The sequence below is a fragment of the Mustelus asterias genome, unplaced genomic scaffold (genome assembly GCF_964213995.1).
Source record: "Mustelus asterias unplaced genomic scaffold, sMusAst1.hap1.1 HAP1_SCAFFOLD_92, whole genome shotgun sequence".
NCBI classification, from domain to species: domain Eukaryota; kingdom Metazoa; phylum Chordata; class Chondrichthyes; order Carcharhiniformes; family Triakidae; genus Mustelus; species Mustelus asterias.
In genome coordinates, this window is record NW_027590141.1 from 169086 (window position 1) to 186068 (window position 16983).

The 16983-nt window shown below is 44.9% G+C and overlaps 2 protein-coding genes across 2 annotated transcripts in view; one reads left to right on the forward strand and one right to left on the reverse strand.

Moving 5' to 3' along the window:
- The window catches only part of LOC144484079 (uncharacterized), a 192129-nt gene that overhangs the window by 24396 nt on the left and 150750 nt on the right, over positions 1-16983 (reverse strand). The gene's annotated exons all lie outside the window — the stretch shown is intronic.
- On the forward strand, positions 13290-16000 carry LOC144484105 (uncharacterized). Its single transcript, XM_078202656.1, has 2 exons — positions 13290-13544; positions 13966-16000. Exon 2 carries the CDS (start codon positions 14325-14327, stop codon positions 15162-15164), a length of 840 nt encoding a protein of 279 aa, XP_078058782.1. The 5' UTR covers positions 13290-13544; positions 13966-14324; the 3' UTR covers positions 15165-16000.

A 16983-nucleotide genomic window follows, 5' to 3' on the forward strand; every position in this document is an offset into this window, starting at 1 on the left:
AGGCAGCGAGTTCCAGGTCATTACCATTCGCTGCATCAACATTTTCTTCCTCACATCCCTCCCTACATCTCTCACCTGAAACTTTAAATCTGTGTCCCCCTTGTCCTTGTCCCTTCAGCTAATGGGAAGAGCTTTTCTTTGTCCACCTTATCTAAACCTGTCAGAATCTTGTCCACCTCTATCAAATCTCCCCTCAACCTCCTTTGCTCCAAGGGAAACAACCCCAGCCTGACATTGACAATAAAGAACAAACTAACAGAATATGTTAGAACCTGAAACCAAATGGGAATGTTTAATTCCTGTTTTAATGATATTGTGAATATATTGTCCTGGACAATAAAGGAATTGGAATAACTCACCTTGGGAGTGGTTGAATGGAATATGTCAATCTGCTATCCATCTACAGTCCAGTGAAAGTCTGGAATATGTAGCTGGAAATCCCTCCCTAACAGCACTGTGGGCTTACTTACACCTCAGGCATTGTAACAGTTCAGGAAGGCAGTGTTGGGGTTGACCACGGTCGAGGCAGCTACATACAGCCACATATTCTGTTATAATTGAAGGACTGCTGATTGAATGTGAGGCATTATGGGACTGGACTATCTTGACCACATTCCTGTGACTGCTCAGTTTCTGCAATCACGGACCATTAAAGCTGCTTAGCAGGGCCCTGACAGAGGACCTGGTGAGAATATTTACTCAGAATGAGTTAGAATTAAACTTATTCCAGGACCGGCTGGTGTTCAGTGGCTGAGATACCCGAATCTGTGAAGAGAAGGTCTGACCAATCAACAAACAGTGGGAGATAGTTGGTTAAGAAGTTAAAAAGCGTTCTCAGGCATTGTTTAAATTATTTTATCATAAATTTGTGATAAGAACTTTGAGGGGTTTGTGACCCGTTAGTCGGTGAAGTGACGGTATACTCCAAATAGCACTGGACTGAAAAGCAGACCTCTGAGAGTAGATTCTAATGGTTATAAACTGACTCAAGCTTGGCCAGTGAAAAAATCAGAGCTCGAGTGAGGACTGGACAGGTCTCTTACCTGCTGTTTGGAAACTAAGAACAAGAAACTTATCGATAAAATTATTAGAGAATACAGCCAACGTTTCAAGTCTGGGAGATACTTCATAACCGCTCTTATAAAGGGTCATCCATACTTGAAACATTGACTCTATTCTGTCTCCACAGATGCTGCCAGACCTGCTGAGCTTTTCCAGCATTTTCTGTTGTTGTTTCAGATTCCAGCATCCGCAGTGTTTAACTTTTATGATAAAATGATTAGTTCTGATTGGAATCCCTACGACCTTCCTGCAAAACAGAGGGAGTGGTGGCAAAAGGGGAAAAAGGATAAGGATGATAAAGTCTGGGTTCTGATTCTCTGAGCCCATGTAGAATCAACAAAATGAGTGAAGCAGTTTATAAAGAACAGAAGTTATCCATCCCTAAAAAAACTGATCTAATTAAAATAATTAGGTTATGGAATATAACAAAAAAATGAAGAGCTGAAGTTTACAATCTAGTTTGTTATGATTTTTTTACTTGTGTAAAGTGGTATTATTGTGTGCCAATTTTTTTCTGCTCACTCCCCATCCCTTTAGGTTCTGTAGAAAAGTTAACCCTTTCAGCAGACAGTTCATTTCTTTTCAAATCATCTGAAAACTCATGTCTATTTTAGTTTATAATTGAAGATTTATGGGAATTGGCTAAGATGGGCTTTCAACATTTTTCTATTCTTTCTCTATTCACTGTTAATCAACAATCTGTTTTATCTTTCTGACTTGTTACATTTTTAATGATTAATAAACTTTCTGAATTCACGATTTAAAGTGTTCTTTCTTGCCACATGGTTAAGTCACTGGAACCTGGTGTGATTTATGATGAGGGAGGTTATTGTAAACAAGAGAACCCCCATAAATCTTAGTTCAAATAAATCAAAGTTCTTACAAATGGAATGCTATCCTTTATTATGAGAGAAATTGAACACAGGAGTAAAGATGTTCTGCTTTAGTTATGATGTGGAGATGCCGACGTTGGACTGGGGTAAACACAGTAAGAAGTTTAACAACACCAGGTTAAAGTCCAACAGGTTTATTTGCTACCAGATAAACCTGTTGGACTTTAACCTGTGTTGTTTAAGACCATAAGACATAGGAGCGGAAGTAAGGCCATTCGGCCCATCGAGTCCACTCCACCATTCAATCATGGTTGATTTCAACTCCATTTACCCACTCTCTCCCCATAGCCCTTAATTCCTCGAGAAATCAAGAATTTATCAATTTCTGTCTTGAAGACGCTCAACGTCTCGGCCTCGACAGCCCTCTGTGGCAATGAATTCCACAGACCTACCACTCTCTGGCTGAAGAAATTTCTCCTCATCTCTGTTCTAAAGTGACTCCCTTTTATTCTAAGGCTGTGCCCCCGCGTCCTAGTCTCCCCTGCTAATGGAAACAACTTCCCTACGTCCATCCTATCTAAGCCGTTCATTATCTTGTAAGTTTCTATCAGATCTCCCCTCAACCTCCTAAACTCCAATGAATATAATCCCATTTAACTTCTTACTATGCTTCAGTTATACAGGGCATTACGGAGACTGCATCTTGAATACTGGGTGCAGCTTTGTCTCCTATTTAAGAAATGATACAAATGCATTGAAAGTGGTTCAGAGGAGGTTTAATAGATTGCTTCCCAATTCTTGACCCTCACAGTATAAATTATGTCCGATTTTCCTTGTCTTCAGCTCTGACAAAGGGTCATCCTGACTCAAAATGTTGTCTCTATTCTCTCTCTGCAGATGCTGTCAGACTTGCTGAGATTGTCCAGCATTTTCTGTTTCTGTTTCACATTCCAACAACAGCAGAATTTTGCCTTTATCCCAATTCTTGTTGGGTAAGGGCATCAAAAATATCGGGTGTAGAACGAGAATGTGGAACTCCACACAAACAGATCAGCCATGACCTAAATAAATGGGGGAGCAGACTCAAAGGGCCAAATGACCTACATCTGCTCCGATGTTGAATGTTGGTCACAATTTCCTGAGGATTGTGAAACAAGGCTGGAAGATTCACCTTGCTTGTGTTAGTGGGAAAATGTCCAGGAGAACCATCACTGTGAAGGACAGTTCTGGGATTAAAGGTTGCCAGACTGGAAAAGGAAAACAATGGAAATAAACCCTTGAGGAGTAAAGAATCACTTTGGACTGGTTTTTGGAGAAAGAGTGTCAACATTCCAAGGCAGAATAAAATATAACGGTTGAGTGGGATATTTGATGGTGTTAAGAGTAAAAGGGCAAAGTTTAATTTTAAGTTTAAGAGCAATGTTCCCTATAAAAAAGTGTTTAATTATTGTTGCTTCCAGTTTGTTGGAATAAACGCCAGAAACTTGAAGTTTTGTCGTGTGATTCTTTAATTTACTCACTGGGCTTAGAATTCTTTTTTTTAAATTGTTGATCGTTCCAGAGATCCTAACAGTTCATTTAAAGCCCCGAGTTTTGATTTCCCATTTGAGCCTGGGGCACCTTTCTGTCTCTCTATTGCTCGTGTCAATGACAGCCAGGCGACGGAGCTGAGGGCTGAATTTAGCTGAGAATAATGGGGCCTGCGCCCCAGTTGGGAAACTGCCCTGGGCGTCGCACTAATAGAGAGACAGGAAGGTGCTGGAGGACTGAGTGGGAAATGGGCCTCCAACCAATTGTTATATCTGTCTCTCAGAGCTAAAGAGAAACCTGTCTCTTTAAATACAGATACAGGGAAGAGGCTGCACTGAAATCTGTCCCTTTTAACCTGCACAAAAGCAGGAGGCTGAGATTGACAGGCTGCAGGGGGAGTCCATTCAGCCCATCGTGCCCCTGCTATCTCTTTGAAAGGACTGTCTGATTCATCCTACCACTCTGATCTGTCCCCACAGCCCTGCAAATTTTTCCCTTTCAAGTCTTTACCCTTTGGAAAGATTCTATTTAATCTGTTTTCAGGCAGATCAGAACAACTCGCTGTGTCAAAAAATAAAATAAAATCTCATCTCCCCCTCTGGCCCCTTTGCCAATTACCTTAGAGGGACTCACTTTCTGTTAAAGAGCCTGCCAACCCCTCTCACCCGCTTTCCCGAAAGTGCATCAATCTCAGCAGGAAAAGTCCAGAACAATCAAACACCTTTACTGATGAAAGTTTATTAATGAAACAGAACTTGGTTAAAAACAAACAGAAAATGACTTGAGGATCAAAGACAACCAGAGTAAAAGGATGTTCACAACGTTCTAGACCCAAATGGTTTCTCTTTAATTCATCTGTAGCCTGTTCCCTGCCCTCTTTGTGGTAAAGGCAGAATTCTCTGGATAGTAAATTTTAAAAGAAGTTTATTGAATGAAAAAGTTTTACTGAACAACTTTAAGATATTGACTTTTACAACTTTGTGTGGGTGATTGGTCCATAGAAGCGTAACCCTCTCTGGCTCCTTTCACAGGAATTATTGTGGAACTCAGGGAGTCTGGCTCCTTCTCTGACAGTAATTTCCTTGGAACTCAGCCTCGGGAGTTTTCAGTATTTGGCTCGCAAGGAAGACCTTCAGAACCTCTACTTTTATCCACAAAGTGACGCTGACCTCACGTCAGAGTTGGGCCTGTTGAATCATGACAATTGGTCAATTTGATCACAAGATTAATTTAACTGGATCCTCAATTACTGACACCACCTTCTCTCATTATCTTAGACAGGAATACAATAGAACTGGTTCATACTATCCCTTTATCTGATTCGATACAATCCCTTATTCTCACAGTTTCAAATATTGAGGCTAATCAGAGCTTGAAGGTCTCTCTCGCCAGTACATTTATCCTCATTGCACATTCTTTACATACACAGCAATTAAACTCTTACAGCAAATAAAACTCAATCTTTTATTAGAACTACTGATTCATTATTCATTGATTAACTATAACTCAATTAAGGCTCATGACTTTCTCATCTGTTAATGACTGGTAGCTAATAAATAGCTACCAGATGGGGCAGATGTTTGAGGGCAAATCAACATCTGGCATGTGGGAGGCTTTCAAGTGTAAGCTGATAGGGATTCAGGACTGGCACATTCCTGTAAGGATGAAGGATAAGTATGGCAAGTTTTGGGAACCTTGGATAACGAGAGATATTGTGAGCCTCGTCAAAGAGAAAAACGAAACATTTGTCAAAGCTAGGAGGCTGGGAACACACAAAGCAAGTGTGGAATACAAGGAAAGTAGAAAGAAACTTCAGCAAGGAGTAAGGAGGGCTAAAAGGGGTCACGAAAAAGCATTGGCCAGCAGGATTAAGGAAAATCCCAAGGCTTTTTATACATATATAAAGAGCAAGAGGGTAGCCAGGGTGAGGGTTGGCCCACTCAAGGACAAGGGAGGGAATCTATGCGCGGAGCCAGAGGAAATGAGTGAGGTAATAAATGAGTACTTTGCGTCAGTATTCACCAAAGAGAAGGACTTGGTGGATGATGAGTCTGGGAAAGGATGTGTAGATAGTTTGAGTCATGTTGAGATCAAAAAGGAGGAGGTATTGGGGTTCTTGAGAAACATTAAGGTAGACAAGTCCCCAGGGCCTGATGGGATATACCCCAGAATACTGAGGGAGGCAAGTGAAGAAATTGCTGGGGTCTTGAGAGAAATCTTTCTATCCTTACTGGCTACAGGGGAGGTCCCAGAGGATTGGAGAATAGCCAATGTTGTTTCTTTGTTTAAGAAGGGTAGCAAGAATAATCCAGGTAATTACAGGCCGGTGAGCCTTACATCAGTGATAGGGAAATTATTGGAGAGGATTCTTCGAGACAGGATTTATTCCCACTTGGAAATAAGTGGATGTATTCGTGAAAGGCAACATGGTTTTGTGAAGGGGAGGTCGTGTCTCACGAACTTGGTCGAGTTTTTGGAGGAAGTGACGAAGATGATTGATGAGGATAGGGCAGTGGATGTTGTCTACATGGACTTCAGTCAGGCCTTTGACAAGGTCCCTCATGGCAGACTGGTGCAGAAGAAGTCGCATGGGATCAGAGTTGAGCTGGCAAGGTGGATACAAAACTGACTCGGTCAAAGAAGACAGAGGGTGGTGCGTTTTTGAATGGAGGGCTGTGACAAGTGGCATTCCTCAGGGATCAGTGCTGGGACCTTTGCTGTTTGTAATACATATAAATGATTTGGAGGAAAATGTAACTGGTTTGATTAGTAAGTTTGCAGACGACACAAAGGTTGGTGGATTTGGGGATAGCGATGAGGACCATCAGAGGATACAGCAGGATATAGATCAGTTGGAGACTTGGGTGGAGAAATGGCAGATGGAGTTTAATCTGGACAAATGTGAGGTAATGCATTTTGGAAGGTCTAATACAGATAGGAAATATACAGTAAATGGCAGAATGCTTAAGAGTATTGATAGACAAAGGGATCTGGGTGTACAAGTACACAGGTCACTGAAAGTTGCAATGCAGGTGGAGAAGGAGTCAAGAAGGCATACGGCATGCTTGCCTTCATCGGCCGGGGCATTGAGTTTAATAATTGGCAAGTCATGTTGCAGCGTTATAGAAGCTTAGTTAGGCCACACTTGGAATCGAGTGTTCAATTCTGGTCGCCACACTATCAGAAGGATGTGGAGGCTTTGGAGAGGGTACAGAAAAGATTTACCAGGATGTTGCCTGGTATGGAGGGCATTAGCTATGAGGAGAGGTTGGAGAAACTTTGTTTGTTCTCACTGGAACAACGGAGGTTGAGCGGCGACCTGATAGAAGTCTACAAGATTATGAGGGACATGGACAGAGTGGATAGTCAGAAGCCTTTTCCCAGGGTGGAAGAGTCAATTACTTGGGGGAACAGGTTTAAGGTGCGAAGGGCAACGTTTAAAGGAGATGTATGAGGCAGATTTTTTACAGAGAGTAGTGGGTGCCTGGGACTCGTTGCCGGGAGAGGTAGTGGAAGCGGATACAGTAGTGACTTTTAAGGGGTGTCTTGACAAATACATGAAGAGGATGGGAATAGAGGCATATGGTCCCTGGAAGGGTAGGGGGTTTTAATTTCATCCGGCAGTGCGGTCGGTGCAGGCTTGGAGGGCCAAAAGGCCTGTCCCTGTGCTGTAACTTTCTTTGTTCTAAATAAAGTAATATTGAATGAACACATTTGGTTCGTACAATGTGGTTGACTCTCAACTGCCCTCTGAACAAGGGCATCTAGGGATGGGCAATAAATGTTGGCCAGCCAGCGACGCCCATGTCCCACAACTGAATAAGGTTAATACAAGATATACTGGTTCGAAAAGACACTTGCTGCAAGCCAATAACTTTCCTTCTTACACGAACTGAGCAATCAACCTTATTCTTGAGCCAGATGTGACAGAATATAATGCCCTCCAACTGATCAAATTCATAGAAGAAATTCTTAGTTCAGACAATTCCTGCCAGCTATGCAGCTTCCACAAGCATGTAGGTGAATCCAACATTAATTTTAAAAATAAAGCTCCAGTCACATGTTAGAATTTAACATGTCTTCCTTGACCTTGTTGCTGAGAATGTTTGAAGAGGCAGCAGGGGCACAATGGGTCACACGGCCTCCTTTTGTGCTCTCTGCTCCTCGTTTGCATTTGAAGTGGTAAATATCTGGGACTCACTTCCTACGAGCGGCTGAAGCAGAGATAATGGAATGTTTCCAAAAGGAAATTGGATGGGAACTTCAGGGAAATAAATCCGCAGGGACACGGAGAGAGAACAGGGCAACGGTTTGATCTAAAGAGAGCCAGCATGGACTCAATGGGCTGAATGGCCACATTCCCAATCCTAATGCCCGTCTGATCTAAAGAGAGAAATTTCAGCTGTTCCAGTCTCTCGAACTCACTGAAGTCCCTCATCCCCAGGGCCATTCTTGTAAATCTCCTCTGCACCCTCGCGAAGGACTTCACATCTTTCCTAAAGTGTGGGGCCCATGTATAGGGTTCCATTCCAGAGGGATAGAATTGAAAAGCAGGGAGGTTCTGTTCAACTTGTTTAGAACCAGGTTCGGCTACACTGGGAGCACTGCCAACATTTATGATCTCCATTTAGAAAAAGGAAATAGAGGCACTGGAGAAGGAGCAACAAAGATTCACAAGAATAATCCCACAACTGAGAGCATTTAACCTTCAGGAAAGGCTGGGGCTGCTTTTCTCTGGAAAAGAGAAGACTGAAGGGTGACCTGATGGAAGAATTTAAGATTATGAAGGGGTTCAATAATCCAACAGGGATTTCAGTGAGAAACCTCTTTACCCAGCGAGTGGTGAGAATGTGGAACTCACGACCACAGCGAGTGGTTGAGGTGAACAGCATGAACACTTGAAGGGGAAGCGAGATACATACATGAGGGAGAGAGGAATAGAAGGATCTGCTGATGGGGGAGATGAAGAGGGGTGGGTGGAGGCTCATGTGGAGCATAAATACTGACACAGACCAATTGTGCCGACTGGCCCGGCCCTGTGCTGTAGACTCAATGGAACAGAGACAAATGTATTTATTTCAGATCTACCTGTAGTGGAAGGAAAAACATTATTTACTATCCAGGATAAAATAAATGTTCTTCGTCAGTTTGTGTGGGTCATTTCAGTGGAAATGTGCTCTCCCAGGCTCAAAGAGCATCAGCCCACTGGAAGCAAAATTGTGTGACCGGCCAGTCCAGCAGAAAGAAACCCTCCGACCCTCCCACTTCACCTACTGTCAGAATGAACATGGTTCAGTCCTGGATGTGATTAACAGCAGCAATAACAGCAGAATCCAACCCCTGTCATCACTTGTGAACTCGCTGGTGTCTCAGCAGGAGGGATGAACTGGTGAATTTCTTCCCACACACAGCAGCTGTGAATGGACTGGTGGATCATCAGTTCCTGAGAGCTTTTGAAACCATTCCCACAGTCAGAGCATTTAAAGGGTCTCTCCTGGGTGTGAGGGACATTGTGCATCAGCAGCTGGGGTATCGAGTGAATCCTTCCGCACACACAGAGCAGGTGAATGGTCTCTCCCAGTGTGAACCTGCTGGTGTCTCCTCAGTGTGCATGTCCTTCCAAACCTCTTTGTGCAGTGAGAGCAGCTGAACGGTCTCTCCCCAGTGTGAATGCGCTGGTGATCTATCAGATGCTCAGAAATTTTGAAGCCACTCCCACAGTCGGAGCATTTAAAGGGTCTTTCCTGGGAGTGAGTGACTTTGTGTCTGTGCAGGCTGGATAACCGAGTGAATCTGTTCCCACACTCGGAGCAGGTGAACGGTCTCTCCCCGCTGTGAACTTGCTGGTGAGTCAGCAGGGTGGATGACTGAGTGAATCCCTTCCCACACTCGGTGCAGGTAAATGGTCTCTCCTCGGTGTGAAGGCGCTGGTGTGTCAGCAGGGTGAATGACTGACTGAATCCCTTCCCACACACAGAGCAGATGAACGTCTCTCCCTGGTGTGAACTCGCTGGTGTCTCTGCAGTGTGGATGACCTCTTAAACCTCTTTGTGCAGAGAGAGCAGCTGAACGGTCTGTCCTCAGTGTGAATGCGCTGGTGGGACACCAGTTCCCCAGAAATTTTGAATTCACTCCCACAGTCCGAGCATTTAAAGGGCCTCTCACTGGTGTGAGTGACTTTATGACTCAGCAGGTTGGGTAAATTAGTGAATCCCTTCCCACACACAGAGCAGGTGAATGGCCTCTCTCCGGTGTGAACTCGCTGGTGTGTCAGCAGGGCGGATAACTGCGTGAATCCCTTCCCACAGTCAGAGCAAGTGAATGGTCTCTCCCCGGAGTGAACTCGCTGGTGGTTCCATAAGACCATAAGACATAGGAGCGGAAGTAAGGCCATTCGGCCCATCGAGTCCACTCCACCATTCAATCATGGTTGATTTCAACTCCATTTACCCGCTCTCTCCCCATAGCCCTTAATTCCTCGAGAAATCAAGAATTTATCAATTTCTGTCTTGAAGACGCTCAACGTCTCGGCCTCCACAGCCCTCTGTGGCAATGAATTCCACAGACCCACCACTCTCTGGCTGAAGAAATTTCTCCTCATCTCTGTTCTAAAGTGACTCCCTTTTATTCTAAGGCTGTGCCCCCGCGTCCTAGTCTCCCCTGTTAATGGAAACAACTTCCCTACGTCCATCCTATCTAAGCCGTTCATTATCTTGTAAGTTTCTATCAGATCTCCCCTCAACCTCCTAAACTCCAATGAATATAATCCCACGATCCTCAGACGTTCATCGTATGTCAGGCCTACCATTCCTGGGATCATCCGTGTGAATCTCCGCTGGACCCGCTCCAGTGCCAGTATGTCCTTCCTGAGGTGTGGGGCCCAAAATTGCTCACAGTACTCCAAATGGGGCCTAACCAGTGCTTTATAAAGCCTCAGAAGTACATCCCTGCTTTTGTATTCCAAGCCTCTTGAGATAAATGACAACATTACATTTGCTTTCTTAATTACGGACTCAACCTGCAAGTTTACCTTTAGAGAATCCTGGACTAGGACTCCCAAGTCCCTTTGCACTTTAGCATTATGAATTTTGTCACCGTTTAGAAAATAGTCCATGCCTCTATTCTTTTTTCCAAAGTGTACGACCTCGCACTTGCCCACGTTGAATTTCATCAGCCACTTCTTGGACCACTCTCCTAAACTGTCTAAATCTTTCTGCAGCCTCCCCACCTCCTCAATACTACCTGCCCCTCCACCTATCTTTGTATCATCGGCAAACTTGGCCAGAATGCTCCCAGTCCCGTCATCTAGATCGTTAATATATAAAGAGAACAGCTGTGGCCCCAACACTGAACCCTGCGGGACACCACTTGTCACCGGTTGCCATTCTGAGAAAGAACCTTTTATCCCAACTCTCTGCCTTCTGTCTGACAGCCAATCGTCAATCCATGTTAGTACCTTGCCTCGAATACCATGGGCCCTTATTTTACTCAGCAGTCTCCCGTGAGGCACCTTGTCAAAGGCCTTTTGGAAGTCAAGATAGATAACATCCATTGGCTCTCCTTGGTCTAACCTATTTGTTATCTCTTCAAAGAACTCTAACAGGTTTGTCAGGCACGACCTCCCCTTACTAAATCCATGCTGACTTGTCTTAATCCGACCCTGCACTTCCAAGAATTTAGAAATCTCATCCTTAACGATGGATTCTAGAATTTTGCCAACAACTGAGGTTAGGCTAATTGGCCTATAATTTTCCATCTTTTTTCTTGTTCCCTTCTTGAACAGTTCCGCAGGTTTGATGATGATCTAAATCTCATTGTGCAGAGAGAGCAGCTGAACGGTCTGTCCTCAGTGTGAATGCGCTGGTGGGACATCAGATCCCGAGAACTTTTGAAGCAACTCTCACAGTCAGAGCATTTAAAGGGTCTCTCATTGGTGTGAGTGACTTTGTGCGTCAGCAGGGCGGATGACCGAAAGAATCCCTTCCCACACACATTGCAGGTGAACGGTCTCTCCCCAGTGTGAATTCGTTGGTGTGCCCGCAGTTCGGAGGACCGAGAGAATCCCTTCCCACACATGGAGCAGCTGAACGGCCTCTCCCCGGTGTGGACCCGCTGATGTCTCCGCAGTGTGGATGACCATTTAAATTTCATTGTGCAGTGAGAGCAGCTGAATGGTCTCTCCTCACTGTGAATGCGCTGGTGGGACACCAGTTCTCCAGAGCTTTTGAATCCGCTCCCACAGTCAGAGCATTTAAAGGGTCTCTCATTCGTGTGAGTGAGATTGTGACTCAGCAGGTGGGAGAACTTAATGTATCCCTTCCCACACACTGAGCAAGTGAAGGGTCTCTCCCGAGTGTGACTGCGTTGATGAATTTCCAAATCACAGGGCAACATGAATCCTTGTCCACAATCGTCACACTTCCACAGTTTCTCCATGATGCGGGTGTCCTTGTGACTCTCCGGGTTTGATGATCAGTTGAATCCTTGTCCACACAGAACACGTGTACGATCTCTCTTCACTGTAAACGGTGCAATGTTGTTTCAGCCTGTGTAACTGGTTAAAGCTCTTTCCACTATCAGTGGACTGGAACACTCTCACTCGGGTGTGTTCCAGTCACACTGATGTTTAAAATCTCCTGAAGCAAACAGATCAGACAAACATTGCTTTTCTAGATTCAAAGGTCGATGATATTCAGGTCCCAATAAATCGAATGACTCTGTCAAATCTTCACGTGATGTTTAGTTTGAAATTTCTGTCTGTAAATCCTCACCTCCTGATATCTATGAAAGGAATTTACAACAGACATCACTGTCAGTACAGGATAGAAATTCAGAACAGACAATTCTAATTTCTATGGAACATTCTTTCCTCTCTCATTCCCCAAAATCTGTCAATCTCCATCCCACACACTCTCCCACAATTCTCACTCTGCTCTCCTGAGTATACAACCTCCCAAGTCTATTGAAGGTGCTGATTCAGGCTGATTAACGGATCCATGCTGACCACTTTCTGTATTGGACACAGAGATCTGAAAATCTACGTGTAACGACTGGCCTACACACTAGAAATTAAAATCTGAGCCATATGTGGGACCAGATAACTGGATTGGGAGAAAGAGAAGGTTGTGGGGAAGAATATTATTTTGGTGCAGAAAGGTCATTACCTGGAAGCCACTGCCTCAGAGGGTTGTGGAAGTGCAAATGATCCATGATTAATCTTCAAGCTGACAGCCACGTTAAAGTTTTACATTTGGACATAAATGAGCAGACTGATGATGTGTGTAATGCACTGTATTACCTGGTTACAGATACATGAAGAATGTGAGGCGGATTTTTATTTAGACAGCGAGTGGTGACCTGGAAGTTAAAAATTCAACAAGTCCCCAATTTCCCCCAGAATGCAAAAGAAACACAAAAGCAAAGAAAGTGTTTTACTCACAGATGTTGGCCTCTTTCAGGTCAAAAGGAGTTCACAAACTATTTTTCAAATTGACATCGAGCCAGCCAGGAGTCGAACCTGGAATCTTCTAATCCGTAATCAGACGTGTTATCCATTGCGCCACTGGCCCACACTCTCACAGATGCTAGAGACAGAAGGAAGTTTGTGTCTGTCTGAAGCTCAATCTTCATTCAGAGAGAGAAGCAGCAGCAGCTTTGCTGGGCAGGAATGAGCAGCTGAACAAGCTCATTGTCCACTTCCGCATTCAGACAATGGGGGAGCTCTGATTGGCTGGAGGACCAGACTCCTTCCGGTCCTCCAGAGTTCCCATTGGTCAACACCTCAGAATGACGGTCAGTGGGTGGGCACTCCACCGCACATGCGCAGCTTCCCCTCTCCCTTGGACCTGCGCAGCCCCGGGCCTTGGGGGAGTGGACAGATTCAATCTTCCTCCTCTCTCCAACAGTGTTGTTGTGTGTGTTAGCAGCATTGAATTTGCTGCTGCAAATCATCAACATTTCTTTGCATGTGAAAGCACTGGTTGAAAGAACTGAGCAGTTTTCTCTGCCCTGTGCATTGGTGGTTCAGTGGTAGAATTCTCGCCTGCCAGACGGGAGGCCTGGGTTCGATTCCTGGGCAATGCAAAGCCACTTCTTTTACCTTAAAAGAGGCCCACATCTGTGAGTAAAACACTTTCTTTTCTCCCCCTTTCCATTTATTTTCTCATTCTGGGGAAAATTGGGGACTTGCAGCAACTGAAGGGAAAGGAAGTGAATCCAGTCGGTATGTTCCACACATTGTTAGTCCAGTCAGATAGACATTTATCTGTCTGTCCACCTGCATGGAGATTTCCAGCTCCCTGTGTCCAGGACAGGAAGCCGTGAGCATGGATCTGTCAATCAGCCTCAATCAGCACCTTCAGGAGAATTGGTAGGGTGAATATTAGATACAGCAGAGTGAGAATGGAGGGAGAGTGTGTGGGATGGAGATTTACAGCTTTTGGGGAATGAGAGAGGAAAGAATGTTCCATAGAAACTGGAATAGTCTGTTCTGAATTTCTATCCTGTGCTGACATTGATGAATTTTTCAAACTCGTTTCAGGATATGAGGAGGTGAGGATTGACAGACCAAAATCTTGAAACAAACATCACATCAGCATCCGACACCCTCACTCAATTCATCCGGACCTGAATATTATCGGCCTTTGAATCTAGAAGGAGAAATGTTTCTCTGTTCTGTCTGCATCAACGGGCCTTTAATATCAATGTGACTGGAAAAGCACCAAGGCACAGATACTCCCGAGTGAGAGTGTTCCAGTGAACTGAGTGTGGAAAGAGCTTTAACCAGTTACACAGCCTGAAAATACATCGCAGCATTCACAGCAGGGAGAGACTGTACCCACATTCTGTGTGAGATTTAACTGATTGTTTAACCTGGAGAGTCACAAGGACACCCGCACCATGGAGAAACCGTGGAAATGTGGGGAATGTGGAAAAAGATACAGAGCTCCTTGTAAATTGGAAATTCATCGACGTATTCACACCGGGGAGAGGCCATTCATCTGCTCTGTGTGTGGGCAGAGATTCACTCGGTTATATCATCTGCAGCGACATCGGCTGGTTCACACTGGAGAAAGAGCGTTCATCTGCTTTGAGTGTGGGAACGGATTCGCTCATTTACCCGATCTGCAGAAACACCAGCGCGTTCACACTGGAGAGAGACCATTCACCTGCTTGGTGTGTGGGAAAGGATTTATGCAGTTATCCAATCTGTCAAAACACAAAGTCACTCACAGCAATGAGAAACCCTTTAAATGCTCTGACTGTGGGAGTGGTTTCAAAAGCTCTCGGGAACTGATGATTCACCAGCGCATTCACACTGGGGAGAGACCGTTCAGCTGCTCTCACTGCTCAAAGAGATTTAGAACATCCCACCTGCGGATACACCAGCGAATTCACACTGGGGAGAGACCGTTCACCTGCTCTGTGTGTGGGAAGGGATTCACTCAGTCATCCAGCCTGCTGAACCACAATCTCACTCACACCAATGAGAGACCCTTTAAATGTTCTGACTGTGGAAGTGGTTTCAAAAGCTCTCGGGAACTGATGATTCACCAGCGCATTCACACTGAGGAGAGGCCGTTCAGCTGCTCTCACTGCACAAAGAGATTTAGAACATCATCCCACCTGCGGCAACACCAGCGAGTTCACACTGGGGAGAGACCGTTCACTTGCTGTGCGTGTGGGAAGGGATTCACTCAGTCATCCAGCCTGCGGACACACCAGCAAGTTCACAAGTGATGACGGGTTGGGTTCTGCTGTTATTCCTGCCATTAATCACATCCAGGAGTGAACCATGTTTATTCTTATAGTTGGTCAAGTGGAAGGGTAGGAGAGATTCTTTCTGCTGGACTGGCCGATCGCACGACTTTGCTTCCAGTGGGGCTAATGCTCTTTGAGACTGGGAGAGCACATTGCCACTGAAATGATCCACAAAAGCTGATAAAGGACATTTATTTTATCCTGGATAGTAAATAGTGTTTTTCCTACCACTACAGGTAGATCTGAAATAAATACAGAAAGGACTGGAAAAATGCAGCAGGTCTGGCAGCATCTCTGGAGAGAGAAACAGAGTTAACATTTCACACTGCTGGATTGGGAATTGATCTAGTAAACCTCCTCTGAACTGCTTCCATGGTATTTATAAAATGGGGCAGCACGGTGGCACAGTGGTTAGCACTGCTGCCTCACAGCGCCAGGGACCCACTGTCTGTGTGTTGTTTGGACATTCTCCCTGTGTCTGTGTGGGTTTCCTGCGGGTGCTCCATTTTGCTCCCACAGTCCAAAGATGTGCGGATTAGGTTGATTGGCTATGCTAAATTGACCCTTGTGTGAGGGGGATTAGCAGGGTAAATGTGTGGGGTTATGGGAATAGGGTCTGGGTGGGATGCTGTTTGGTACAGACTCAATGGGCAGAATGGCCTCTGTCTGTACTGCAGGGATCCTACGATCCTTTGTTTAATTGGAGACAAAACTGCACCCAGTGTTCAAGATGCAGTTTCAGTAACGCCCTGTATAACTGAAGCAGAATATCTACTTCTCTGTTCAATTTCTCTCGTAATAAAGGATAGCATTCCATTTGTGAGAACTTTGATTTATTTGAACTAAGATTTATGGGGTTCTCTTGTTTACAATAACTCCATAACTGTCAATCACACCAGGTTCCAGTGACTTAACCATGTGGCTAGAAAGAATACTTTAAACGGTGAATTCAGGAAGTTTATTAACCATTAAAAATGTAACAAGAAAGATAAAAAAGGAAAGTATCGATTAACAGTGAAAGGAGAAAGTTTAGCTTTAACAATTGAACATATGAACTTATGAAAGGTTATGGGGAGAAGGCAGGAACATGGGGATGAGGAGCATATCAGCCTTGATCGAATGATGGACCAGACTCAATGGGCTGAATGGTCTAATTCTGCTCCTATATGTTATGAACAGACTTCTCTCTATCCTTCTCAGACCAGGACATGAAGTGATGGCTCCGAAAACATGGATAACTTGTAAAATCAACAGCTCCCAACACCTCTCTGTAGGGCACAGTGGTTAGCACTGCTGCCTCACAGTGCCAGGGCCTGGGTTTGACTCCCAGCTTGGGTCACTGTCTGCAGAGTCTGCATATTGTCCCCGTATCTGGGTGGGTTTCCTCCGGGTGCTCCGGTTTCCTCCCAAAGTCCGAAAGACGTGCTGGTTAGGTGCATTGGCCATGCTAAATTCTCCCTCAGTGTACCCGAACAGGCGCCCGAGTGTGGCAACTCGGGGATTTTCACAGTAACTTCATTGCAATGTTAATGTAAGTCAACTTGTGACACTAATAAATGAAGTTCCTGGGAAAGTCCCCCAGTCACCGCACTCTGGCATCTGTTCGGGTAACACTGAGGGAGAATTTAGCATGGTCAATGCACCTAACCAGCACATCTTTCGGACTGTGGGAGGAAACCCGAGCTCCCGGAAGAAAACCAGGCAGACACGGGAACAACATGCAAAGTCCACAGAGTCTCCCAAGCCGGGAATCAAACCCAGGTCCCTGGCGCTGAGGCAGCAGTGCTAACCAGTGTGC

What these genes read in the sequence shown, in the direction of transcription:
- LOC144484105 (XM_078202656.1), top strand. Translation starts at nt 14,325, where the DNA reads ATGGAGAAACCGTGGAAATGTGGGGAATGTGGAAAAAGATACAGAGCT.